A 26,953-nucleotide genomic window follows, 5' to 3' on the forward strand; every position below is an offset into this window, starting at 1 on the left:
TTTTTCCATCCAAGCCCTTGCTCAGCCCTTTCCTTCCCTGCCAGCAGGTTATTTATGGAGGAAGGGGTGGGAATGGCAGAGAATGCACTCCTGGAAGCTGCTGGCTTTCATGTTTTTTAATTGCTTTTACTTTCAGTTCCATTTTCAGTTACCAGGGTCGGGTGATGCATGCGCTAGGCCAGCCCTAGGTCACAACTCTTCACCTCAGCCTCAGGTTTTATTTGTAATTTATCTTAAGCCTTTTCATCAGGTCCTGTCTCTGTCCTGTGATGGCAAGTGGGGCTTGGACTTGAAGTTTTTAGTAACTTTTCCCACCAATGGAGGCTTGGGATGGAACAACAATGTGGCTGATTTTGGATCCATGGTGCCACCAGCACCAGGACCCCAGGAAAGAGCTGGATCCTCCATTTCAGGTTGGTGGAGCAGAACTGAAGGAAGCACTGCTGAAGCCTGAGGTGGTGGGGTGCCATATGGATCCCCCATTTTTTCCTCACCACTGATAATTTCCTTTGAGGCCAGCACCCCAAAGTGCAGCAAAGCTGCAGGCTGGGCCCTGGCTCGGAGGGCTGGGTGGCTGGTGAGCAGCTCACATCTCCAAACTCACTGTGTGTCCACTCAGAAGGCACCAGCACTGTCCCCTCCTGTCCCCCTGGACTGTGAGGGAACCAACTCCTCTTATCCCCCTCACATCCTCCCTGCTGTGGAAGAACCAATGCCACCTTCTCCTGTGTCCCCTCACTGTGTCATGGCAGTCTCCCAAATGTCACTGCCCCTCACTGAGGTCAGGGCCATGACAGACCCAAGGCCCCTCATACCCCTCAGTGTCCCCATTGCCATCTCCCCTCATTCCCCTCAGTGTCCCCAGTGCCATCTCCCCCCACATCCCCGTACTAATCCCAGGGCTGTGAGTGAGCCAGTGCCACCTCCCTCCATGCCCTCACTGTCCTCAACATCACGTCCCCTCAGTGAGTCCCGGGCTGTGAGGAACCCAGTGCCACCTTCCCTCACTGTCCGCAGAGGCACATCGCCTCGCGTCCCTCACTATCCCCTCACATCCCTTCAACTGTCTCCGACGCCATCTCCCCTCAGGGGCTCATGAGGGATCCACCGCCACCTCCCCTCACGGTCCCCTCGCGGGGTCACGAGGGTGCCCCCGCCACCGGCGCCATTTGGGGCGGGCTGGGTTCGGCTCCACTCGGCTCCATTCGGCCGGGTTGGGCTCGGCCGGGCCCGGTTGGGCTCCGTTCGGCCCTGTTCGGTTCGGCTATCCCGGGCTGGGCCGGCCCCTCATCCCCGGGCGGGGCGGCGCTGTTGCCGGTGCAGGGCGGTCCCGTTGCCGGCCTTGGGAGGTGGCGTTGCGGGCCCAGGGCGGTCCCGTTGCTGGCCCGGGGCGGGCAGCGCCGCTCGCTCCCTCCCTCCGTCCCTCCCTCCTTTCCCGTGACCTCAGTTCCCGGCGGAGCGCGGCCCCAGCGCGGCTCGACTCCGCTGTGCTCCCGCGGGGTCCGCTCGCCCCCGCGCCCGGCCATGGCGCGCTGAGCGCCGCGGAGCCGCCAGCCCGGGGCCGGCCGGGCAGCCGGCAGGACGGAGCCGGCACGCGGCGGGCGGCGGCGGCGGGCGGAGGCGCCATGGAGCCGGCGGAGGTGAAGGACCGCATCCTGGAGAACATCTCCCTCTCCGTCAAGAAGGTGGGAGCGGGAGCACGGCGGGGGCTGCGGACACCGACCCGCGGTGCTGAAAGGACTAGGCCTGGGGACACACCTGGGCTGCGGGCTGGGGACAGCCCTGGGGAACCCCAGTGCCGGGGCTGTGAGGCTGGGGACAGCCCTGGGCTCTGGCGCGTAGGCCGGTGCTGTGTTGTGCTGGTGTGGACAGCCCTGGGGACCCGCTCTGTGCAGGTGGGGCTGGGGACAGCCGGGAGGACGCTCCCTCCGCGGGGCTGTGGGGCTGGGATGGCCCTGGGGACCCCGCTCTGCAAGCGCTCTGGGCCTGGGGACATCCATGGTGACCCGCCTCTGCTGGTGCTGGGGACAGCTCTGGGATTCTGCTGTCCTCTGGTTGAGGGTGGGGCTGTGGGCCTGGGGACAGCTCCAGGACAGCCTGGGGGCTGTGCCTGCAGAGGGGCAGGGCTGGGGACACTCTGGGGACCCCCCAGACACACGCTGCTGCCATGGCTGTAGGGTTGAAGGATGGGTCCCTATGGATCTCCTGCCTGAGGCATGGGACTGAGGGACAATTGTACAGACCCCCACACCCAAGAAACATCCCAGGGATACTGGTGAACTCTGGGACAGGAGCATGGAGGTCAAGGGCGCACAGCATCAGAGGTGGACATTTTTGGGAGTGTCCTTGGAGACCCTCTGTGCTGAGGGTATGAGGTTGGACACAGCTCTTCTGGTGGTGGAGGTGGCACATCTGGGTGTGGAGTCACCCTGTCAAAGGGACACCTTTGGGTTACCCCTGGGACCCTCTGTTGTAGCTGGCTGGGATATACTGGGATTCTCCTGACCAGGGTTCCCGATTTCAAAGGACAGGATTGGGGGGACCCTTTTTGCTGTTCAGGAGGGATTTGGAGTCCAGCCTAAAACCATCTTTCCAGAGGTTCTCCCTTCAGCCAGGTGTGTCCTGCGGTGGGCACAGGATAGAGGGGCAGGACCTGGGACACACCTGGGACATTGTCCCCACGGACACAGGGGATGTGTGGTTCATTCCTGGGCCCTGCTCTATGCCCTCAAAGTAGCGCTCTGAACATGTGTTCTCTCACCTTCTCCTTGCCCCTCGTTTCTCCTCGGGTGGTTTCTTAAAGCCCATCCTGGTGGTGGAAACATCCATGAGCGGCACAGAGAGGACTGGGATGCTGAAATCTTTGGGAAGGCCAAAGGAGTGAGTTTTAAGGACATGCTGGAAGCTTTGGTTTGGCCCACCCATGAGCTCCAACCAACCTTGAAAAAGAACCCCTGCTCCATTTGAGAAGGCAACAGGAGTTTCATTTGTGTTTGTCCCAAGTTTTTTTTGGGTAAAGGCTGTCTGGACTTGCTGTTGTTTCTCCAGTTGTGGATTTCCTGTGCCTTATGGAATAGAAGTTTTCCTGTGCTCAGTGTGTCCTGACATGGATTCCTCCATGAATATTTGTTTTATGAAGACCAGCATGAGCAAATTCCTGGTGCTGTTAAGAAAAGGATGGCTGGGCACTGCCTCTGGGGTGTAGGATGGATGTGCAAACCTCTCCCAGCTTTTTTCTTCCATGGATGACCCTGACCTCTGGCCTCTTGCGTGTTTGTCCTCTAAAAATGAAGGATAATCTTCTATCTGGAAACCAGTGGATGTTCAGTCTGCTCGGAGCTCTGTGGAATGGGAGTTTTCCTGTGCTCTGCAGTGTGTCCTGACATGGATTCCTCCATGAATATTTGTTTTATGAAGACCAGCATGAGCAAATTCCTGGTGCTGTTAAGAAAAGGATGGCTGGGCACTGCCTCTGGGGTGTAGGATGGATGTGCAAACCTCTCCCAGCTTTTTTCTTCCATGGATGACCCTGACCTCTGGCCTCTTGCGTGTTTGTCCTCTAAAAATGAAGGATAATCTTCTATCTGGAAACCAGTGGATGTTCAGTCTGCTCGGAGCTCTGTCACAATGTTCTGCAATGCTCCTGCCTCAGTTTCCCTGTACATGTAAGGAATACAACTTCCCACACAGGATTGGTTGGACATAATTTAATTGCATTCAGAAAATCCTTGGAAGATCACGTTTGGAAATGCTAAAAAATCAACATGTTTATTTTAACTGCTGTTGTGATTGAAGAGGACTCTTCAGCTCAGCTCTGCCAGCCCACCTTGGCCTGCCTGATCCCTGCCAACTCCTGTCTTGGTCCAGCAGTGAAAATTTTGGGATTTTCTAATCCTGCTTGTTCCTTCTTGTTCAAAGCAAAACTCAGGGAAGTGTAGGAGCCTGATGGATTAAGTGTAGGCTGATGGATTAATTTCTACCATCCCAGCGAAACCAAACTCAGGCCATGGTGAAATTCCACCCTGCTTTTTTACCCCCAGGATGCAGTTCTCCTTCCTCAGAGAAGTCACTATGGAGCTGCTAATTTTTCCTGGTGCTTACCTCTCCACTTCAGCCTGAAATCCCTGATCCTCTTTTTCTCTATGAGTGGCAAGAGTAAAGTAGTAGGTTAAGGGAGCAAGTGGCTTTGTGCTGGGAAATCCTGCTGTCTGCCATCCTCGTCTTGAGTAACTCCTTGGCACTGGAATTGTGTCATGGGGCTTGGAGGAGTTTTCCAAGCATCTTGCCTCTGATTTCAGAAGCTTCCTCACAGTGTGGGTTGCTCACTCCTTACTTTCGCCACTGGTGCAGGAGGATTTGGATGTGTCTGTGGTAATGGTGGGGGTTTTCTTTTCTCAGCTGCAGACCCAAAGGGGAGCAAACAATGCCTCATTTTCATGGAGCTGCCCAGGGAAGAGCACCCTGTGCTCAGCAGCCTCATTGGGGAAGGAGAGGAGCAGCAGCACAGCCCTGGGAAGGGTTTGACACTCAGGGCTGCGACTGTACCTGGCTGTGATTTCAGTTTTTACCAGGTGCTGCTGGGTTTTAGGGGTGGGGGATCAGTACATGTTGGAACCTGGCTACTGAGAATTTTAGATTTTCTCTGCTGACAGGCACTGATCCCTAGGAGAACACTGCATTTGAATTGAGGTTGTGGAGAAGACTTCTAAAATTGAATGATAGAACTGGGATTATGGGTGTGTGGATTTTGTACAAATCCACAGCAAAAAAATGCTTCAATTTCAAGCAAATGCCTCAAACCTCAGTGAGCAGGTCCATTTCTCTTATTTTCCTGGAGAGACTTGAGGGATGGAGCACAGATGGAAAAGTGGCAGATGTGCTTGGAGAGGGTAATTCCAGCCTGTGGGGTTCTCTGTGTGGTTCCCGTGTACCGGGGGGGAAGATCAGGGGTGGCTCTGCTGCAGATTTCAGAGGTGTGATGTTGGAGGTGTGAAGTCAGCCTCCACTGAGAAAAGTGAAGCAAAACACTAACTTAGATAAAATAGGCTTCTCTAACCAGACACATGTCAAGAGGTTTCTGTTCTTGATGGCTTCAGGAGAGGCTGGGAGAGCTCAGCACTGGGGAGCTGGGTCCCTGCTTCAGTTCCAAGGGAATTGGGAGCATGGTTTTGATTTCCCATCTACAGCTTGTCCTCTGTGTCCTCCCTGGGAGCTGTAGATTAATTCACAGTGTGATGCTTTCTGCACACATGGACAGCATTGTGACTGTTTAATTTCCCTTTTCTCACTCAGTTCCCCTTCTGCTAAGAGGGCTGTGCTCCAGCTCAAATTACTGCACAGATTGCTGCCTAACCCTTGTTTTTTGTGAAGATTTAGGGCTTTATTGGGGCAGAAGGCTGGGGATGGGCATGTTATGGCTCAGTGTGTTCACTCAAGTGCTTGTTTCCTTCTACTAGGAGATGCTGCTGTGTAGGGTGGCAGTGGGATGAGGGCAGCTTCCTGGTGCTGCCCAGTTGAGCTCTAAACACACCAGAAATGCCAACAACTTCAAATCCATCCTTGGCCAAGCATCTCCTGGTAGCCAGGAGCTGTCACAGCTTCCCTGGTCCATGAAGCTGGTGGTTTGTGTTCTCTCGGGTTTCCCTGAATATTCCCTGGGCTCAGGAGAGGTTCAGTGCTCTCCTACCTGGGATTAGGTGGTGAAAATGCAAAGTCCTTAAACAGTGTTATTGTTGACAATTCCAGGAGCCGAATGTACAATCAGAAAAGAGGTTAGAATCCCAGATTTTGGGACTCCTCTCTGGTTTTCAGGCCATTCTGCTGCCTTTGAAGGACACACATTGCCATGAACTCTGGAGCAGCTGATCCTTGGTGCATGTCAATCAGGTGGAGCAGTGGTTTTTGCTGACGTTGCAGGAGTTCTTGCCAAAAGCTCTGGCTCTGCTCCGTTTCTGCATGACTTTGGGAAGGTTTCCACTGCCCTCACAGCAAGTTAATGCTGAGCCTTTGATGCCTGTCTCCAGGTTGGATTTTTAGCCCCGTACCTTTGAAATGCCTTTGCCGTCTCCTGAGCTGCTGAGCTCTGCCTTGTGATTCCTGCAAGGCGAGGGAGGGTGGGTTTGGGCATGGCTTAGAGCCCCTGTGTCCTGGAGAGGGGCAGGGAGTGCTGGAGGGGAGCATCCCTACTCAAATCACACAGGGAATGTGCTCATCTCTGCCTGGCTGGATTTATTTAGCCCAGCCCAGAGGCAGCAGTGCTGGAGATGTGAAAACAGCCAAACAGTCTCTTGCCTTCTGCTCCCTTTTGAGAGGCACCTCTCTGGCTCAAAGACCACTGGGGTTTTATCTCTGCCAGGGTCTTTCCTCTCATTCACTCACGTCTCCCCAGGCCACATCTGTTGCTGCTGCAGGGACCACATGAAGAGGGTAGCCCTGCATGTTCCTTTGCCACGTGTACCAGGTTTGCCAGCTGCCAGAAGCCTGTGGGTGAAGTAGCAGCAATCCCATGGAGCTCCTGAGTTGTCCATGAAGACAAGACACAGGGGTCACTCAGATGCTTTACAAGTCCACAGGGGTATCTTGGTGGGCCTCCAAGGGCTTTGTCTCTGTGGTGCTGTGGTTCTGCTCTCATTGCAGCTGTGTATTGCTTGGGTTGCTTGAATATTTCAAGGTTATCTCTTTAGAAATTCCTCTTTCCCCATCCCAGTGATCAGGAAACTTCCCTGCTGGCCATCCAGGAGCCAGTCTGGTAGTCACACTCACACCACCATAGGGCTGGTGGTGATCTGGGGTTTGTCATCCACAATTTCAAGGGGATTGAGTTCTGCAGGTACCTAAACTGATGTTTGCCCTCCATAACACCAAAAATCAGCTCTGGAGCTGAGGGTGGACAAGCCTGTGATGACATTTTGGGAAGTAAAAAAATCCCATTTCTTCTCTCTAGCACAAAGCGTTTTGCTGGGGGAGAAGCCGGTTTAGGAGCGTGAATTTGGCCGTGGTTTTCCCAAGGAGCTAAAGGAAAGCCTCCAAGCCTCTCTACTTCTGATTACACAATTCTGGTGGCTGTTGAGTGATTTCAGCTTTCCCCACTTCTGGTGAGCTGGTCCAAGAGGTGTAACTGAATTAAGCAGGGGCTGGAGGCCATGGGGAGGGACTCGGAGCCGCGGGACCTGGCGTGTGAGGGAGCAGCAGCTCCCTGGGAGAGCAGCACTTTGCTTGCTTCTGGTGTGTTTGCCACTGGACTTGGGTTTTTTTTCCCCATAAAGTCTATTTGTTCTGTTATGCTGAGCATGTTACCTTCCCACCTGCCTTTGGTTAGCTCAGAGACCCTTTTCCACTGCAGCCAATTCTGTGCTCAGCCCCTGCTCTGCTCGCTGTGACAGAGGAACGGGATGCTCCCTAAAAATTCCCACTAGAAAAAAACCTATCCTTGTCTGAGTCACACATGGGTCCAGCCTGCTGCAAGCTTTGCTGCTTAGAAATAGTGAAGGAAAGCCCCAGAAAAGCCTTGGGGGATGTGAGCTGAGAAGTGTATGTGTCCCGGGAGACACATTGCTGGCATTGGATTGGGAGTGCTTCAAAATTCAGTGTTTCCAGCAAGGAGCAACGTTACTGGGGGTTTCAGCTTCACCTGAGCCAGTCTCCTGTCTCTCCACATCTCCGGGTTGCTCCAGTGGCACTCATGGTGTCTTCCAGGTGCTGATGCTCTGAATGTGCCTGGTGTGTTTTTTTCTGAAAAAAACCCCAAGATCCAGGCAAGGTGCACAAAGTGGGAAGCTGGGCACTGAGGCCAGTGCTGGTTTGTAAGGAGTGTTGAGTCAGATCATGTGTGTGACCTCCAAAATGTCCTGCTAGAGCTGGAGTTTTAGGGCTTTGTGTTGTACAAGTGCATGAGAAAGACAAGTGCCCCTGCCATGGCGTTCAGCCTGCTTTTATGGATGATGTGGAAAACTAGGAGTTTTCCAGGCACAGGAGATCAGCCTCTTCTGTATCCATTTGCTATTGCACATCTGTACACCCTGACCAGGTGTGAAAGTGACAGCTCTGAGGTGTCTGTCCTGGCCCTTCCCGTGTGTCTTCCCTTGGCACTGAGCTGTCATCGCTTGGGACAAAGTCAGTTTCCCTTTCTTGTGCTCCCTGGAGCTCCAGGATTGCTCCTGAGGGTGCTCAGCTCTTCCAGCTGGGGAAAACCCCTCACCTCAGTCCGTATGCTGTGGGTGGGAATGAGGGTTTTAAAGCACCTTTCCAATCCCAGTTAAGGAGCTGAGGAATGCAAAGGGTGTTTGTTGTTCTTCCGCTGTGTTTGTCCTGCCAGGGAAATACCAAGCAGAACAAGTGAAATGGAATTGATGTTGGAAAGCTGCTGGTGAAACATCTGCAGGGCAGATTTCCAGAGGAGTGATGTGGACTCAGTTGAGCTGTGACCAGCCCTGAACAGGTCAGGAGACTATTTCAGTATTCCAGTGAGGTTTTAGAATTACTGAAGGGATTTCAAAACCACCACAAGAACGATTAGATTCAGGAATGGGCTTTCCAGAACACCTCCCTGATTATTTGTTGGCTTCCTTTGCAACACAGGAGCTCTGCAGATCAGCCTGGAAATCTTCACACTCATTGAGAACCACTGCAGTAATAGGTTATCAAATTGTGCAAGGAAGAGCCTCTCTCGTGTGTGCCGGCATGGGGTGAGGTGTGTCACTGCTAGAAAAATGAACCTGTGATTGATAAACAGCAATTAAATCCTCCTCCTCCTCAGTGGGGACGTGGTGTGAGTGTTTCCCAGTGGCAGCCAGGTCTGTTCCTGTTCTGCTGCAGGCTCTCCCAGGTGTTTTCAGCCCGTGGCTGGGCTGCTGTTGGCGCTCTCCCTGAGCAGGTTCTGTCCCAGGAGTGCTGGTGCTCAGACCTGGCCGGGGCTGCAGAGTGGTCCCGGTGCCTGGATGGCTGGGATGCCTTCTGCATGCCAGCAGGGCTTCTTTTGGCCACAGGAATGTCTATAAATAGCCCCGGGTCAGGGCTCCAGGCATTGCTGTGCCCCTCATGAGCAGGAGTCCTCCATCTGAGCCAGCCTTCAGCCCTTCCTTCTGGATTTGGGGCGCAGAGGAGACAAGGGGAAGAGCATCTCTCCAGAAACCCAGGGATGGCGTTTTTAACCCAATTATTTGCCTCCTTGCTGATGTCCCTGGCTCCAGCTGGGCTCACTGCCCAGCTGTGTCAGGGAGCTGCTTTGTGGATGCCTCATGAAGTTGGTCACCACCTCCCAGACAGGTCTGACTGCAGAAGGAGAGGCTGCTTCAATTATCTGTGTGTGTTTTATAACGACTTACAGGAGACTCCACATAAACACTCTGTAAAATGCCATTTTTTGGGAGAGTGCCACATCACTGCTGCCATCACCACACAGGTGCTGTGTCATGATACTCATGGCCATAATTCCTACAAATTTTCAGCTAGGCATTGGATCTTTGAAAAATGGCACAGCTGGACTTTGTTCCCCAGCTGGGAAAGCTGTTTCATCCTAACTTTTCTCTGTGTGTCTTCACCCTTCTTCCCAAGCCAGAAACACCTCCCCATCAGCTTTTGCAAGTGTTTCCCCACCCTGGCTGGAGGCATGACTCCACCCAGGAGATCCTGAGGCTTGCTGTGTCTTGTTTCCTCCCTGGTCAGGGTGGCTGGGCAGGGATTCACCTGGCTGGTCTCTTGTGGGAATTGTGCTCCAGTGAGCCGTGCCCACCCTTGGCTGGGCACTGGCAGCCTTTGGCCATGTTTGTTGTGGAGGGATGCTGGGAGTGGCACCATCCCTGGGTGCAGTGCTGTGTGGGGACGTGGTGGCACATGTCGGGGGAGCGAGCCCTCGTGGCTTCCTGTGACCCACAGCCCCTAAAAGGCCGTGACTCGGGGTGCCAGGATCCCGATCCCAAAGTGCTGAGCGTGCCTTTCCCGCCCTCTGGGCTGCTGTGAGCCCGTGACTCTGAGCAAAGCACGGTCACAGCAGCCCATCCTCTGGCCCCTGGTGTGCTACAGGGACAGGGTTGAGCCTTTTGGGGTGAGTTTGCTCTGGTATGGCCGTGGGGCCAGGTTTTCCAGCAGCCTCCCCAGGAACAGGGATGCAGGGGGAGCTGGTTTGTGCAGAGCAGGAGGCTCAGTGCTCCTTGCAGAGCAGCTAAAGGGACACCAGCCCTTGGTATAACAAAGAATGAGCTCTTCAGAACCTAAACCCCTTCCTGGGGGAAGATTGGGCTTTTCCAAGGCAGAGAAATCAATTTTTGAGGTGGAGACAGCCACCATTTGCTAATAGTTTGCACCCTTGGATGACAGGAATGGGACAATCCATGGAGAGGGATGGGAGCTGTGCACTGGCTGCAGGAAGGAGCATGACAAATTTCTGAGTTATTTTGGGGGAAATGAGGAAAGAAAAAAGAGGAAATACTTCTATTTCCTCATCTCTCTTGCTGCCCAGGCTTGGAGTGTCTCTGTCACGAGGAATTCCTCTGGTCAGAGGCACAGACAGGCTCCCAAGTTTCCTCCAAACTGACCTCCCCAAGCTGTGTCTCCTTTTTTTTTCAGTGGTGAGTTCATGAAATGCCTGGTTTGTTCTTGTTCCCCCCAGCTGCATTTCCCCAGTCCAGCACAGAGCCTGCAGAACCACCCAGAACCTCCTCCAAGGGTGCCCCAGCTCCCTGCAGAGCCCACAGCCTGGTTGGGACAAGCTGGGAATTTCTGCCTTCAAGTGCTGGCTCATGTCCTGTGAGATCTTTGCCTCTGCCTCAATTTTCCCGAAAATGGGATATTTTAGTGAGCTCCAGCTCTTGGAGATCATCCCCATGACGCCATCCATCCATCACCCAAGGGATATGGCTCTAAATTATAGGTTTGTTTCTTCCTCTGGTGTTCTTGCTGCACCTTCAAACACTGGCTGCAAGTACCTCCTGAAATTTTTCTTAAATAGTGGAATTTTAGGGCATTTTCCTCTCTGCTTCAGTCTGGGCTGCCTGTGAATAGTGGGAATCTTCTGGAAAAGCTTCCTCCCAGAAATGGATAGGAGCTGTTGAGCTGAAATGTTCCAGGTCTCACCTGCATGTTGTGAAAGCTCCTGAGGATCTCCAGAACACCCACAGGTGCCTCTGCAATCACCACCTCTGCACCTCACCACCTGCTTCCCCAGGGGATTCACCTGCTGGGACAGGGACAGGGACAGGGACGGGCAGAGCAGGGCTGTGCCATCGGACAGGGGAGCTCTGGCTGCCATTCTCCAGGCTCAGCAGTTTTCTCTCACATGAGGGCTGGGACCAGCTCCATGCAGGAGCCTGCCTGGCTCTGCCATCTTACCTAAGAGCTCCAGAGGGGTTCAAGGTCTTCAGGCCAGGAGGGTGTTGGAGCTCAATATGTTCATGCTCCCAAGAGTGTTGTTGGGATCAGTTCCCCCCCCGAGGTGTTCTCCGACCCCTGGGTAACTGCACAGCAAGACTGGATGATTTTTCCAAAAGGGGCTTCCCTGGTAATAATTCTGGAGGAGAAACCTGTTTTGGGGGACAGGTCAGACTTCACAAGCACAGTAATGTCAAGTTTTTGGGTTTTACACATCTATCATCTCGTGAGGTTTGGCAAAGACATGTTAGGTCACTAAAATGACATATATATTGTCTCTAATATTGTTGTGGCTCAGCTGAGCTGTCCTTGCACATTGTCAGCAAACAGCCATGGCCTGTCCAGCTGAGATTACATCCCAGGAGAGTAATCTCCCTGCCTGGATGCCAAGGGTGTGTGAGACAGGACCTAAATAGATCCCTAAGCTCTGGGGGCAGGAGGAGGCCTGTGGGTCAGCTGGGAAGGGATATAGGATTTGGGTGCAAGGGATTTCTGGGATTTCTAGCAAAACCAAGGAGAGGCCTCATCCGTGTCAGAGCCAGAAACAGAGCAGAGCTGGGGTTTGTTTCTGCTCTGAACCACTTTGTGGTGGTTGCAGAGGAACCACCTCTGCTGTAGTGTTGGCTGGAAGGGAAGAGGCTGCTCACCTTTGGGGAACTTGGTTGTGCAGCCACCATGGTACTGCTGGGCTGTGAGATGTGGGGACCTTGGGCAAGGTTCTCCCTGTAGTTGTTGCCTCAGGATCCTCTCAAAACCATCGGCTGTGCCCCATAAGTAAAACCTGCAACAGGGTTTAGCAAGCTGAGAGATCACAAAAAACTGTTCAGTGCTGGATATGAACGTTTTGGCACCTCCACCTGCTCCTCGTGGGCTGGAGAAGGGCACTCCAGCCATCCCATCTCTTATTTTGCAGCTGCAGAGCTACTTTGCTGCCTGTGAAGATGAGACACCGGCCATCAGAAACCACGACAAGGTCCTGCAGCGGCTCTGTGAACACCTGGACCACGCTCTGCTCTACGGGTGAGCCTGGAGCCCACCCTGGGGTGCTGCTTTTCCCCGTGGAAAAAGCCTGGTGTGGAGCCTCAGCATGGAGAAAGCATCTGGGCAGGGATTGGGGTGCAGATAATGAAGCTTTTGCTTCATTTTCCTGTGGGATTTTTCTTCCTCCAGACTGCAGGATCTTTCCTCGGGGTACTGGGTGCTGGTGGTTCACTTCACGCGCCGGGAAGCCATCAAACAGATCGAGGTGCTGCAGCACGTGGCCACCAACCTGGGACGCAGTGAGTGCTCAGGGGACACTCGCTGTGGGGACACCTGGGGAGGGCCAGGCTGTGCTGAGGAGCTGGGGCTGCTGGTGGATCTAGGGAGCCATTGGGATCTGGGTCCCAGGCAAAGGAATTGCAGAATTATTAAAGTTGGAAAGGATCTCTAAGATCATTGAGTCCTACCATTAGCCCAGTACTGCCACATCCACCACGTGCCACATCCACACACAGTTTGAACATTTCCAGGAATGGTGATTCCACTGCTTCCCTGGGCAGCCTGAGCCAAGGAGGTGGGAGTCCTGCCATGACCATGTGAGGTCTGGAAATAATGTCACTGTGCCTCGGGGTCAGATGCTGAGGTGTAGCCTGGCTTCTGCTGCCCTGAAACACAAGAGGCTGTGCCCACAGGAAGGGTTCCAGACAGATGGGAATCCTGTGGGGCCGTGGCATCCGAAAGAGTTCCTGGCAGATGGTAGCACTTGGGAAGGATGGGAGTCCTGGGCTGTGTCCTTGGGAAGGGTTTCTGGCAGATGGGAGCCCTGTGGGGCCATGCCCTTGGGAAGGGTTTCTGGCAGATGGGAGCCCTGTGGGGCCATGCCCTTGGGAAGGGTTTCTGGCAGATGGGAGTCCTGCAGGGCCATGCCCTTGGGAAGGGCTCCTGGCAGATGGGAGCATCCCCTCTCATGCCACATCTTGCTGTAGCAGTCATGTGTGTGATTCTGCATTTTCCCTGCTCCAAGTTGTCCATAGCAGATGTTTGGGACCACTGAGGCCACTTCTGATGCAGGACCATGCCCAGATCCTCTGTGCCTGCTTATCCAAACACCTGCCTTGTCCTGGGCCTGTACTGGTGAGAGCAGAGCTGAGCACAGGCTCTACTGTCACCTCTCTCTGCACCAGAATTTGTGTCAAATCTCACCTGGGCTGATTCATGGCAATTCTCCCTCTGCCTCTTCCATCTCCTGGCATTTCTGGTAGGGCTCCCATCTTGCTGGAGGGCCACAGTTGTGTGGCTACTTCTTTACCTGTCTCTCACCAATTTTACTCCAAATCATTAATCTCTCACTGGCATCCCCCCACCCCAGATTTCCCTCATAGCTGCTCCCCTCAAATGATACAAATGAATGATCTGAGGGGTTTTAACTAATTCATGACTATTTCTAGGCTTGTGTCACTTCTCAGGTGTTTCCAGATAAATCTCTCTGCTGCTCTGTTTCCAGGCCGGGCCTGGCTATACCTTGCCCTCAATGAAAATTCCTTGGAGAGCTACTTGAGACTGTTCCAGGAGAACCTCAGCCTGCTGCACAAGTACTATGTCAAGTAAGTATTCCAGCTCCTTCTTTGTGTAGCATTTGACATCCCTCCTGGTCAGAAGGCAGCCTGAATTTGCCAGTAGGGAACGAGCAGTTGATCAGGGTTTATTTTTTTTCTTTGTGGGATTTACATGGTTAGTTTAAAGGTCCTAGATGTGAACACACTGTCCTCTTAACTCTATGAGGCCTGCAAGCATTTCTCCTAGTTCCTGCTTTTACTCTGCAGTCCCCTTTATATTTTTCCATTATTTCCAAGGAGCTGCTGAGCTCCTGTTCAGGCACCCAGCTTTGCTGGAACCTGTAGCTCAGTTTGGGGACAGCACACAGTGGCTGCCCACAGAGGCAAGGAGTGGGCTGCCAGCTCCAGGCCAATCTGTGGCAGCTCAGAGACGCCCCCAAAGAAACAGAAGGGCCCTTGTAGCTGCTTCTCCTCTTTCCCTCATCTGTAAAGCTCTTTTGTTCCTCCCTGTGGCAGGAACGCCCTGGTCTGCAGTCACGACCATCTGACCTTGTTCTTAACACTGGTGTCTGGGCTGGAGTTCATCCGCTTTGACTTGGACCTGGTGAGAGTTTCATCTGTTCTCCGAGCTCTGGGAGAGTGGGAATGTGGAGCAGGGGAGGTCCAGGGTGGGACAGATCCCTCCGCTTGGTCCAGGGTGGACTTTCAGATGATGCTGATGATTTTGGGAAAGACTTCTAGGTCTTTGGGGATCCAGCAATGGGATTTATTCCTGTTGCTCAGTTCTTCACTGCTTGGAGGAGGAACAAGGCAGCTGCAGGGCAGATTGATGGGGATAAAGGAGCTGAGCTCTGCAAGTGTGGTACAAAACCCTGGTGTCCCTTCAGAAAACACAAATCCACCGGATAACCCTGGGTAAAACCACTGGGTTTCCTCTGAGATGGACACTGAGAAGGGACCTTCAAGGGGCAGTCCCACTATTTTGGTGGGGTGGCCTTTCCCCCCAGCTGGGGCAGTGCAGGCTGACTGTGAGCGCTCCCTGGCCTGCAGGATGCTCCGTACCTGGATCTGGCCCCGTACATGCCGGATTACTACAAACCTCAGCACCTGCTGGACTTCGAGGAGCGCCTGCCCAGCTCCGTGCACGGCTCCGACAGCCTCTCCCTCAACTCCTTCAACTCTGTCACCTCCACCAACCTGGAATGGGACGACAGTGCCATTGCTCCATCCAGTGAGGGTCAGTGGGGTGTGGGCAGGGGGGTTTTCTTCCCACATCCCCTTCAGATAAGGCAGCAGATTTTAGACTGGAAGAGACCAAAGCAGGAGGACCAGCAGCCAGGCTGGGAGTCTCTCCTGTCTTACATGCTTGGGAGACAGGACGAGGGGGAATGGGTTTAAACTAAGAGTTTTAAACAAAAAGATGGGAAATTTAGATTAGGTATTAGGAAGAAATTCATCCCTGTGAGGGTGGTGAGGCCCTGGCACAGGCTGCCCAGATAAGTTGTGGCTGCCCCTGGATCCCTGCAAGTGTCCAAGGCCAGCTTGGATGGGGCTTGCAGCAGCCTGGGACAGTGGAAGGTGTCCTTGCCCGTGGCAGAGGGTGGAATTAGGTCAACTTTAAGGTCCCTTCCAACCCAAATCATTCTGTGCTGATTCTATGCCTCAGACTGGGAGAGAAGGACATTCCCTGCAGGCACCCCAGGTCCCTGGGGTTTTAGCAAGAACTGGAGGACTCTCCCCACAGAGTGAAGGCCGTGCCTGTATCTGAATGTGGCTTCCAGGTCAGCAGGGACACAGGACTGCAGGGGAGGTTTTTAACTGTTTGTTTCACAGTCCAGAGAGCCACATGTGCTGGCCCTGGAGGGGAGTAGTTTCCAGAGGCTTCTCTGTGTCTTCAGTCTGGGAGACAGGCAGCCACTGGTCTCAGAGGTGTTGGTTTGTCCTCTTGATACATCTTGAGCAGCCTGCTAAATTGTCCTGACCACACCCTTATCCCTTCAGAGAGGCTGGGTGTTGTTCCTGATGAACTGGGCAGACACATACTTGGTGTCTGCACCATGAGTCTGCTGCACCAGAGTGGAGCTCCTGTCCTGCACCCACCATGTTCACATCAAGCAGCAGCTCTGCTGGTGCTGTTCCTAATCCAAAATGCATTGGCCATGTCCTGGTTTTTATGTCAGTTTGGACAAAAGGGATTGTGGAATAGAGATGGAATGGAATGAACTGTTAGATGGATGCAGAGAATTTGGGCCTGAGCTCACACACAGATGGGTTTCCTCAAGACAAGGGTCACCAGGTGCCTTTCATGAGCAAGACAGAACCTGCAGGTATTAAAGATGCTGAAGGAACAGCCTGGGATGGGCATTGGAATTGTTTTAACAAAGGACTTGGAAGCACAGCACTGGTTTGGGCTCACCACGTGTGCACTCAGGAAAGGGTTTGATTTTAGGGACTTGCTCGTGCCAAATCTCCAACATCCCGGGGAAGTTGGAGACAGCATGAGGAGCCTAGAAATAAAACTCACAGAGGAAGGTTCTCTGTGCCCAGAGGTTTGGCATAAGCAGCTGTTGTGCTGTACCCCTGGTTTTGCATTCCTGCTCATCCATCAGCAGAGCATGGCTTGTGTGAGACATCTCCTGCCTGCCCCTACCACTGGGTGTCCCTGGCCTTCTGGTGAATGGCTGCTTAAAGCTCAAGAGAAGAGGGCTTTGGAGTGGAGATCCAGGGGATTTTGGAGATGGGTTTTGGGTTTGGCATCATCTCAGCCTATTCCATGTGTCCAGGCAGTGGCTGTGCTCTGTGTCTCAGTCTCCCCATGCACAGAGGGATTTGGTGCTGATGTAGGAATGCTGGACCAGGACCCAGGAGTGCAGGAATTGCTGCTGCTCCTCTGGTGTGGAGGAATTTAACTTTTCCCTGTAGCTATTACCCTGCTCATCATTTCAACAGGAGCATGTCTCTACCCTGAGAGTGTAGGTGGAACTGGGGATTGTAGGATCAGAGGACAAGTTTTCCCCTTTAATCAGATCCCTGGCTTTGCAAACATTCACGAGTCAAACATCACAGTATCTGTGGGAGGTAAGTGTGAAGTGGGGAAACTGAGGCACAGAGAGATTAAATTGTTTCCCAGAGAGGATCAAGCCCTAGGTGCCACTGTTTATCTGGTTTAGCTTCCCAGGAGCTTGAATAATGGGGCCTTCACCCTTCCCTGGTCCCTTTGTAGCTCCCAACACTGGTTGTTCCAGAAGGAACAACCACTAGTGCAGCTGGTTTCCATTCACACCCACATTCCCTATTTTCCCATGTTTCAGATACCAGTGGGCAATTGTTTTGTTTCTCCCCATTCCCATCTCCCTCCCCAAATCCCCTTCACACTCTCCCCACTTCCCTCCCCACTACCTGTATTTCTAATCCTGAGTTTTATCCCTCATTCTTGTAGATTATGATTTTGGAGATGTCTTTCCAGCAATGCAGACCATGCCCAGCAGAGACTGGGAAGGTGGGACACGCTCATCTCTTACAGCATTTTTGTTTTCTGTCTGCATTGCTGCCCCTGAGCTTGCTGCATGTTCCCATGTTTGTTTCTTTAACAACCAACTGCCCTGTCCTGATGGAATTCTGTACAGGCCCAAAATGTGGGATGTGCCAGCTGCCCTCATGCCATGGATTTCCTCTCTGGGGTAAAGCACACAGGGTGCTGACTAAAAAATGGATCCACCATCATTGGCTTCCTGAAAGCCCTGGAAAACAGCTCAACTAATTCTGCTGCCTTTAATTTTGGGCATTTTGCAGGGATTAATTTTGGAGGTTTTGTTTTCCGTGGATCATCCTGTCCTGTGTCAAAACTTCTCCCATCAAGCTACAATATCCAGCACATGGCCATGCTCAGTTTAGGTCACTACATTTGTTACTTTTATTAGTTTTACCACTTTTTAAACCCACTTACCAGCTACCTCTGGCCTTTATGGCCAAGAGCACTTGCCCAGCTTAAAGGAATTTATTCTTCTTCCACATGCAGCCCCTGTGCATATCCTGCACTGGAGCAGCATCCTCTCTGCTTCAGCCCCAGAGGAAACACACCACACTCTGTCCTTTGCAGCTCAAGGCTGGATTCATGTGGTTCCATTAGCTGGAGCCTGATGGGACCACTTGAATATTTGGGGACTGTTTGGGCAAATCTGCCTGAATTCCATGTGGATTGCTCCAATGTGGATTGCTCTCGGGCTCTAACATGCTCCCTCTTAGCTTCTTTCTTACCCCATGCACAGGGATGTCACAGAGGTGGTTTAGCCTGTCCATGGAGGGTACAAACCACATTTCCAAACCTAGGATGCAGCCAACAGCTCCAGTGGGAGTGTTGGATGAAGGCTGAAGCCCAGGGATGCTGGGGAAAGGGAGATCCCTCTGGATTTGAGGATATAAAACCTGATTGACTTTCCTGGTAGAGCTCACACTCTCCCTGCTCCAGAGCAGCTTTTTCACTGAGAATAAAGTGGAATTTTGGAATAATCCAGCACAAACTGCCTGGATTAGAGTTTTACAAGAGGTTTCATTTTCCTCCTCAAATCCTACACCCCAAATCAGTCTGCCAGGGCTGTGGTTCTCTTCCCAAGGGGTCTTTTTAGCTGACTATGGAAAGGAATCAGAATCATGGAATGGTTTGGGTTGCAAGGGACCTTAAAGATCATCTCATTCCAGTCCCTTGTCATGGACAGGGACACCTTCCACTAGAGCAGGAATGGTGCTGGAGAACAGAAGGGCATGGATAACTTTTCTGTAACCATGATTTTGGATGGATGACAGATAATAATAGTCCAAGCATGACTCCTGCAGCCCTGCTCCTCTGCTCTTTTTCCCTCTGAAGACTAACACGGGCCCAGCTGTTTGTGCTCTGCCCTGTCTGTGCTGCCTGCTGAATGCTGTGTCCCCTGTCCAGCACACTCCAGCCCCACGTGTGTCTCATGTGAGCAGAGGAGAGCAGCCAGCTCTGTCAGGATTGCTGCTCCATGGGCTGCCTCTGTGTCTGCCCTTCCAGCTGAGCAGGCACCTTCCCACAGCAGGGGAGAAGCAGCAGCCTGGTGGCTCGCTGTCACCTTGCTCAGGAGCAATGGCCCCAGGACCCTCAGACTCCCCCCACAGACACCACCTCTGCTCTGCATGGGGCTGCTGGCTCCTGGTGGCTGAGCTGCTGTGTGCAGGCACTCTGAACTGCAGAGGGGGTGCAGGTCTCACGCTGGCCTCGCTGTCCGTCCTCACCAGGAGCTGCTGGCGCTGCCAGCAGCGTGGTGCCCACACAGAGCCCCTGGCACACGGCTTGGCTCGGGCTGGCTGCGTGCAGGAGCCCGAGCCGGCGCTGCTCCCGGCGCTGATCCGCTCTTGTCCCTGTGCTGCAGACGGGGACCTGACGGACACGCTCAGCTGCCCGCGCTCCGCGGCCTCGGAGGCCAACGGCGGCCGGGCCGCGGCCAGGAGCCCCACGCAGCGCCACAACCCCTTCAACCAGGACAGGGCCGAGGCGCCGTCCTCCACCGACACCACGCCGGTGCACGCTGCTTCCCGGGACAAGGCGGAGGCCACCCCCGAGGGAACGGACCAGTCCGAGAGCTGCACGGAGCTGGAGGTCATCAGGTAGGGACACGGCTGCTGGCCTCGGAGAGCGGCAGATGCTGAGGATGCGCCGCCTCTTCTGTCCCGGCGAGGACGGTGTCTGTGCTGCAGCCTTTGTTCAGCCCCACGAGGCTGGGCTGGGTCCCTTGGGCTGATTCCACATCACCCCCTTTTCCTGCCAGTGTGTGTCACAGGGCTCAGAGTAATCCGTGAACGTTTATTTGGAGCTCTCTCCAGCTGGTGGCAGCTTTGCAGCAGCTCTGGAACTTGGATCTTGTCTCCCGTCCTGTTCCTCCTCCTGTTTGTCAGTGAGCTGTGGCCGAACCTGTCATGGGAGATGCCTCTGCAGAGCTCCTGGCCGGGGTTTGGGTGTTTGACTGCTGCAGGGGGGATCCCCAAGGGATCCCTCAGAGCCCTCAGTCCAGACAAAGAGCTCAAGGCTCTGTCTGCTCACACCCAGCAATGGGGACTCCCCAAACCCGCCCAGCAGGGCTGTGCTGGAGCAGAGGAGCTGGGTTTTACACATCATCCCACATGGCAGACACAGGGAAGGAGAGCACTGGGCTCACTTCCTAAACAGGGGTGACCTGGCAGCAGTTCGGGTGCTGTGAGTGCCAGAACACTTCTGCAACACATCTTGGTGTGCTCCAACCTGCATCTCCCTCTCCTGGCAGGGCGGGACATGGCATTGCCACCTTCAGAAATCCAGAAATCTCCCTTCCCAGCTTCTTGATCTCAACCAGGGATTTCTCCCACATTACTTCACCACCACAACCATTTGTGATCCCTTTACAGCTGAAAGAAAGCCCAGGGTGCTTTGTCAGCAGTGACACCTCTTTTTGGGATAGGTAGGACAAAGTGCCCATACCTTGCCTTGTGAAAACTGGCACAGAGATGGGGGCTCTACATGGCTGCACACTGAGCAGTGTTCCTGATGAGAAGGATTTCTCTGCAGTAGGGAAAATTGCAAAGGAATGTTGTGCATATTGCAGAGTCTAAACATGCACAGTGGGTGACGCTCTTCTCTCCCACAGGTTAGCCAAGAAGAAGAAGACAGGCAAGAAGAAGAAGGTGAAGCCTGAGGAGGCGGTGAACAACCCGGCGCTCGCAGCGCCCGAGGCCAGCGGGGACAGCGGCGTCAACGGGCTCAGCGACAGGGAGGAGCCGCCGAGGGACGGGGAGGGGGACAGGGAGGAGCCGCCGAGGGACGGGGGCTCCGCTGCCCCGGGCGGGCCCGAGGAGGGCGGGGAGCGCGCTGCCCTCGGCCCGCTGGCCCTGCGCATCCCCGAGATGAAGGACACGTCCATGGAGAGCCTGGGGCAGCCCCTGAGCAAGGTGATGGACAGGCTCAACGGGCAGCTGGACCCCGGGGGCTGGAACACCGCCCTGGAGCCCCCCGGGCAGCCCTTTCGGACCGGCACGCCAGGGGAGACCCCGGATGGATCGTCCTCTGGCGACTTTAGCGAGGGGATTTCAGCCCCCATGGACTTCTACCGATTTACCGTCGAGAGTCCAAACGCTGCTGCACCAGGTGGTGGCCACCATGACCCTCCAGGGCCTGGCCAACCGCCACATGTTTCTGGTAGCCCTGAGGCTCCTGAAGAAGAAGAAAGCAAAGAGGGAGAAGCAGTTGGGGCAGTAGAGTCTGAAAGGGCGAGTGATGAACCTCAGACTAGCCAGACAGAAACCACCGACGCACAGGCTCTCTGTGAGCCCAAGAAGGAGCAGCCCAGCCCTTCCCCAAGCAGCGCTGAGGACTCTGGGGTGGAGGAAGGGCAGGGCAGCCCCTCGGAGCTGACCCATCCCTCCGAGTTCAGGTGAGGATGAGTTTGCTCAGCAGGGAGAGCATCTTCAAAACAATCTTGAGCTCAAGTTGCCGCCTTTCCCTTTGTCCTCGGTTTGGGGGGCAAAGCCCACCCTTCTCCAGGATGAAGAGGAGGCACAAAGGGTCAGGAAGAGAAGGTCTTGGGGAGCTAACAAGTGCCCAAATCAAGGACGTGTTCAACAAGGAAGGGGATTGCCCTTCCTGGACTCACCCAGCCTCACATCCGTGTCCATCCTCTGCTGTCTCTCTCCGCAGGGTGGATAACAACCATCTCCTCCTGCTGATGATCCACGTCTTTCGGGAGAACGAGGAGCAGTTGTTCAGGGTAAGGGGTCTCCATCAATTAAAGATCAGCTCTGTGCCTGCGTCAGCCCAGGGCTGAGAGCTCCTTTCTTTCCCTGCAGATGATCCGAATGAGCACGGGGCACATGGAAGGGAACCTGCAGCTGATCTATGTCCTGCTGACAGATTGCTATGTGTACCTGATCCGGAAAGGTATCTCATCCCGACAGCCCCTGGGCTCAGTGCAGGGAGGGAGGCTCCATCCACGGCCTGTCCATGGATTGGGCCATCATTGCCTTCACTGCCAGTTCCCTTGAGTCCCGTGGTCACAGCAGGGAGCTCAGATTGACTTGTCCCCCAGGAGCCCTGGGACACGTGTCCCGTGGCTCCGTGCTGCCTGGGCCATGGCTGGGTTTGCAGGGGTGTCACTGCTGCTGCTGCTGCAGAGGGGGTGCTGTGCCCCCCTCACGTGGCTCTCTGTGTCTGTGCCAGGGGCAGCGGAGAAGCCCTACATGGTGGAGGAGGCCGTGTCCTACAACGAGCTGGATTACATCTCGGTGAGCCTGGCTGGGGGGCAGCTCTCACCTGCCCAGGGCTGAGGGTGTGCTTGTGTACGTGGGGAGTGTTCTGGGCAGTGAGCTTTTGAGACTGGGAGAGCTGGCAGTGATGCCCCTTCCAGTGCCACCTCTGTGGGTGCCCATGTCTTTGCATGGGCAGCAGAGTGACCACTGACCCTCTCCCTGGGGCCAGAAGCCCAGTCAGCCCTGCTGTGTTGCCCCTCATCCTGTGCCTGCTTCCCTAACCATTGCTGTGTGGCACAGGTTGGGCTGGATCAGCAGACAGTGACCCTGGTGTGCACCAACCGGAGGAAGCAGTTCCTGCTGGACACTGCCGACGTGGCTCTCACCGAGTGAGTGGGGAACTGCAGCACAGAACTCCAGGATTCTTGGACTTGGGGACAGTGGGAGACTACAGAGACAGCCCTTCATGACAGTCCTGACACCCATGAGGGGGTTGGGGGCTGGTTTGATGCCACTGCTGAACCCAGCTGACAGCTGGAAATGCCTCAGGCATGGATACAACCAGAGTGTCTTCCCTGGATCAAGAGTTACTCCATCCCTCAATCTGAGCTTTGGGACTCTGGGCAATGCAGACCACATGTCACTTGTGTCACTTGGCATGAATAGGGATGAGCTCCAAGGCATGTCCCAGTCTCTGTATGTGCTGGCAGTTCAGAGAGGTGACCATCAAGCCATACTGGGGTCTGTGCTGGGATGAGTGACCACCTCTGGGTGTCACATCTCCTTTCTGGAGTTCAGACTTTGCAGCCTCCCATCACCTTTGGTCTGTAGGTTGATTTTGCAACTCTTTGGTCTGGAAGACCAGAGCCTCACAGCTCAGGGGAGCCCTTTAGGCCCCAGAGTGTATGAGGGAGATGAGGGGCTGTTTGCCCCAGCCTTGTCAGAGATCTCTGTCTCCCTCTCAGGTTCTTCCTGGTCTCCTTGAAGTCAGCCATGATCAAAGGGTGCCGGGAGCCCCCTTATCCCAGTATCCTCACAGATGCCACCATGGAGAAATTGGCACTTGCCAAGTTTGTGGCACAGGAGTCCAAGTGTGAGGTGAGTTTGGATGTCACCACCACCTCTGCAGGTGACAAAGGCTCACAGGAGACTCCCTTGACTTCTCCTGGTTCCTGCAGGCCTGCAATGTGGTTGTGCGTTTCTACGGCCTCGTTCACTGGGAGGACCCCATGGATGAGGCGCTGGGAGCCGCCAGCAGCAGCTCCTCTGCGGAGCACGCCGTCACCAAGGACGGCGTGCTGCACTACAAGGCAGGCACCTCCTACCTGGGCAAGGAGCAGTGGAAGCCCTGCTTCGTGGTGCTCAGGTGGGCACTGGGGCTGTGGGGCAGGGCTGGGGTCAGACAGGGCTCTTGGGAGAAGGTGCTGGGAGGAGTTGCTGCCCGAGAGCTGCCTGGGAGGTGGAGAGGACTCATCTTGCCACCTAAAGGGGCCAAGCCACCGTTTATGGGTGCCCAGCAGCAGGAATGTGACCCCACCCCCCCCAGGGCTGCATGGGTGGAGGGCAGGGCAGGGGTGGCTGTGGGACCAAAGGAAGGGGATTCCAGAGCTGGGCTGACTCCAGTGACCCCCTCTCTCATCTTCCCAAACGGCAGCAATGGGATCTTGTACCAGTACCCAGACCGCACGGACGTCACCCCTCTGCTCTCCATCAACATGGGGTGAGTGGCTGGTAGGACACAGCACCCAGCCTCCATGGGGATCTGGGGAGCAGCAGCTACTTGGGATGTCCAGGAGGGGTTCCAGGCTGGATCATGGCCTGGTCCGTGCTGCAGGAATCCCGGCTGCTCCTGCCTGGGGGCAGGTGCCAGTTTGTTTTGGCTCCAGTGCATGCCACTGGAAATGGGCTCATTTCCTTCCTTGGAAGGGGCCTTGGCCTCTGAAGGGTGATGGATCCCTCCAAGAGTCCTGCTGGGAGACCCACTGTGATCAACTCCAGCTCTCCTGCAATGTGAAGAGCCTGGAGATGGTCCCTGGAGCAATCCCAGGGGATGTCATGGATAGGGAATGAGTGTTTGTTGGGAGCAGGGGTGAGGTGCTGCCCAGGGAGGGCAGTCAGAGGCTGTTCTCAGGCTCGTGCAGGCCCATCCATCACGCTCATCTCCATCCTCCCCCTCTCTCCCAGCGGCGAGCAGTGTGGGGGATGCCGGCGTTCCAACACCACCGACCGGCCCCACTCCTTCCAGGTGATCCTGACGGACCGGCCCTCCCTGGAGCTGAGTGCTGACAACGAGGAGGACATGGCAGACTGGATGCAGTACTTCTGCCAGGCTGTCTCCAAAGGGGTGAGCTGGGGACAGGCGCTGAGCGTGGGTGCTTCGGCCCCCTCCTTTGCCCAGAGCCCCTTTGGTGCCGAAGGGAGCAGGAATGTCTGGCAGGATGGAGCAGGCAGCTTTATCCTGAGCCAGGAGGGTTTCCCCATGGGGCACCCCATGGAGATGGGGCTCCATCATGCCAGGTTTTACCCCCCTTCCCCACCCCACGCAGGTGATCCCCCAGGGTGTTGCCCCAACGCCGTGCGTTCCCTGCTGCCTGGTGCTGACAGATGACAAGGCTTTCACGTGCCACGAGGACTGCCAGACCAGCTTCTTCCGCTCGCTGGGCACTGCGGAGCTGACCGACATCACCGCTGTCTCCACGGAGGCTGGCAAGGAGTACTGCATCCTGGTGAGGGCAGGGCTCTGGGACCCGCTGGCCCGGGGCTGGGCGAGCACCCAGTGCTGACACCTGGCCTCTCTCTCGGTGTTTAGGAGTTTGCTCAGGACAGCAAGGAGTTCCTGCCCCCCTGGGTCCTTTATTTTAGTTGCACTACGGAACTGGAGAGGTTCCTGTCAGCACTGAACGTCGCATGGAGGAACATCTACCAGGTGAGCATGTGGGGCTGCCTCACGCCCTCATCGAGTGAGGGCGGGCAGAGGAATGAGTTTGTCCCTGGGGGGTGAACCCAGATTTCCCACAAAGGGCAGGAGAGCCAGGGAGCTCCTCTGGCTCCATATAATCACAGGATGTGGGATTCAGAGGCTGGCAAGACAAGCCATGAGCACCCAGTGCTGGCAGGGGGAGTGGAAGGAATGTGGGTCAGCCCCGCTGTCACCATTTCCATGACACAGGTGGCTTGCCCATGTGGGTTTGAGTTGGTTTTACAGCGAGAGGAAGAAGTGACTGTTGTCTGTTCCCCTCCTGCCACCCCACACCCATGTTTCAGGTCGATCTCCAGCACAAGGCCATTCTGGATGCTGCTGTGAAGAAGAAATGTGAGGATGCCCAGAGCCTCATCGACAGCGCCTGGCAGCGCAGCGACAGCCTCTGCCGGGGACGGGCCGAGCGGGACCCCTGGTGCTAGCCCTGCCCAGGGGAGGACAGCTCACGGGGGCCCATTTGTGGGGATCAGGGCCTGTATCTGGGCAGCTGGCACCCCAAACCCTCCTGCCATCGCTTGGTCCCCACCAGGGCCGTGCCTGCAGTGTGGACCCCGCGCTCTCCACCAAGCCAGGAACATCCAGCGTGGTTTGGGGAGCAGCCAGATGCTTCACCACCTGCACCTTCCTCCTTGTCCAGCTGCCACGGGGCAAATAATTTGCCTTTTACAGAATAATGTCCCAGTAGTGGTGAGGGAGTGGGTGGGAGCAGGGTGGGCTGGGACAAGCATCCCCGTTCTGGTGGGGAGCAGGACTGAGGACTTGTTCATTTTCGAACAGGGTCGGGGCGAGGCGGGAACACTCAGTCGCTACCGTGCATGTTTTGTTGCTCATACAATCACCGCTGTGTTGGGAGGAGGAGTCGGCACCGCTCCACCTCCTCCTCCTCCTCCGGGAGAGCTCGCCCGGGGCCTCCGGACTCCACTGAACCACTCTCAGCCTGTCCAGGAGATTTGAGGCTAAGGAAGAAGGAACAAGGCCAAATATTTGGCTTAAACATGGTTTTAGATCTCAGCAGCCGGTTTGTGGTTTTAATGCTGACCCTGTGCATTCAGGGAGAAAAGATGGAGTCCCACGTTCTTCAGGTGTCCTGAGGGACATTGTCATGTGGCTGCCACCAAACATGTCCCCATCTCCTCAGCTCACTGCATCTGAGGCCAGCGAGGACCCATCGCCACTTGCGCTCCACAACGAGCACCTTGGGGCACAACCCCAGCTTTTAAATAATACTAATAACAATAATAATAACCTGGAGACCTTCTCATGTAATATAAGTTCACGGGGCCTTTTTCTGGGAGGAAACATACGTGACTGAATGTATATGTACATACATTTGCTTCCTTTCCCCCCTCCCCAAATAAACAGACCTTGGTAACTCAGCCTTGGCCCCACGCCAGGTTCTGCCACTGGGGCTGCTGCTGCTCCTGCCTCCTGCAGTCACTTTGGAGCCGGTGGGACGGCTCTGGGCAGGGAGAAGGGGGTATTTGGATGAAAAGAGGGGAGGACATGCACCTCGAGCTCCTCAACAGCGTTAACCCTGCAGTGGGACACGTTTGTGGCTTCAGCTGGGAGTTACCCATGAGCACACAGATCTTCATGCTTTGTCCTTCCTTATCCCTGGATGCAGGCGATGTTCCCAGTCCCCTGGATCCAGGAGATCTAGTCCAGTCTAGAAAAGAAAGAAACAGCCGTGGGGCCAGCCCCCAGCATCACCCACTGTCCCCTCCTTGACTTCTGACATCGAAACGAAAGTGTTGGGGGACACTGGGACAGCCACTGGCAGGGGAGGAGTCTGGGATTTGGGGGGTTCACATGTCCTGCCCCTCAGTAACCACCGCAG

General features: G+C 55.0%; 1 protein-coding gene across 1 annotated transcript; it reads left to right on the forward strand.

The window, feature by feature from the left end:
* Positions 1-1,445: 1,445 nt before the first annotated feature.
* On the forward strand, positions 1,446-26,492 carry PLEKHM2 (pleckstrin homology and RUN domain containing M2). The gene is made up of 20 exons (XM_039697561.1): positions 1,446-1,685; positions 12,278-12,384; positions 12,535-12,644; positions 13,850-13,949; positions 14,418-14,505; positions 14,952-15,138; positions 17,341-17,400; positions 19,295-19,529; positions 20,543-21,325; positions 21,589-21,658; positions 21,738-21,828; positions 22,108-22,172; positions 22,437-22,525; positions 23,102-23,234; positions 23,315-23,502; positions 23,791-23,856; positions 24,321-24,480; positions 24,683-24,862; positions 24,946-25,062; positions 25,401-26,492. Exons 1-20 carry the CDS (start codon positions 1,626-1,628, stop codon positions 25,536-25,538), a joined length of 3,027 nt encoding a protein of 1,008 aa, XP_039553495.1. The 5' UTR covers positions 1,446-1,625; the 3' UTR covers positions 25,539-26,492.
* The last annotated feature ends 461 nt before the right edge of the window (positions 26,493-26,953 follow it).

This window comes from Passer montanus, unplaced genomic scaffold (genome assembly GCF_014805655.1).
Source record: "Passer montanus isolate IOZ18808 unplaced genomic scaffold, ASM1480565v1 scaffold118, whole genome shotgun sequence".
NCBI lineage: Eukaryota > Metazoa > Chordata > Aves > Passeriformes > Passeridae > Passer > Passer montanus.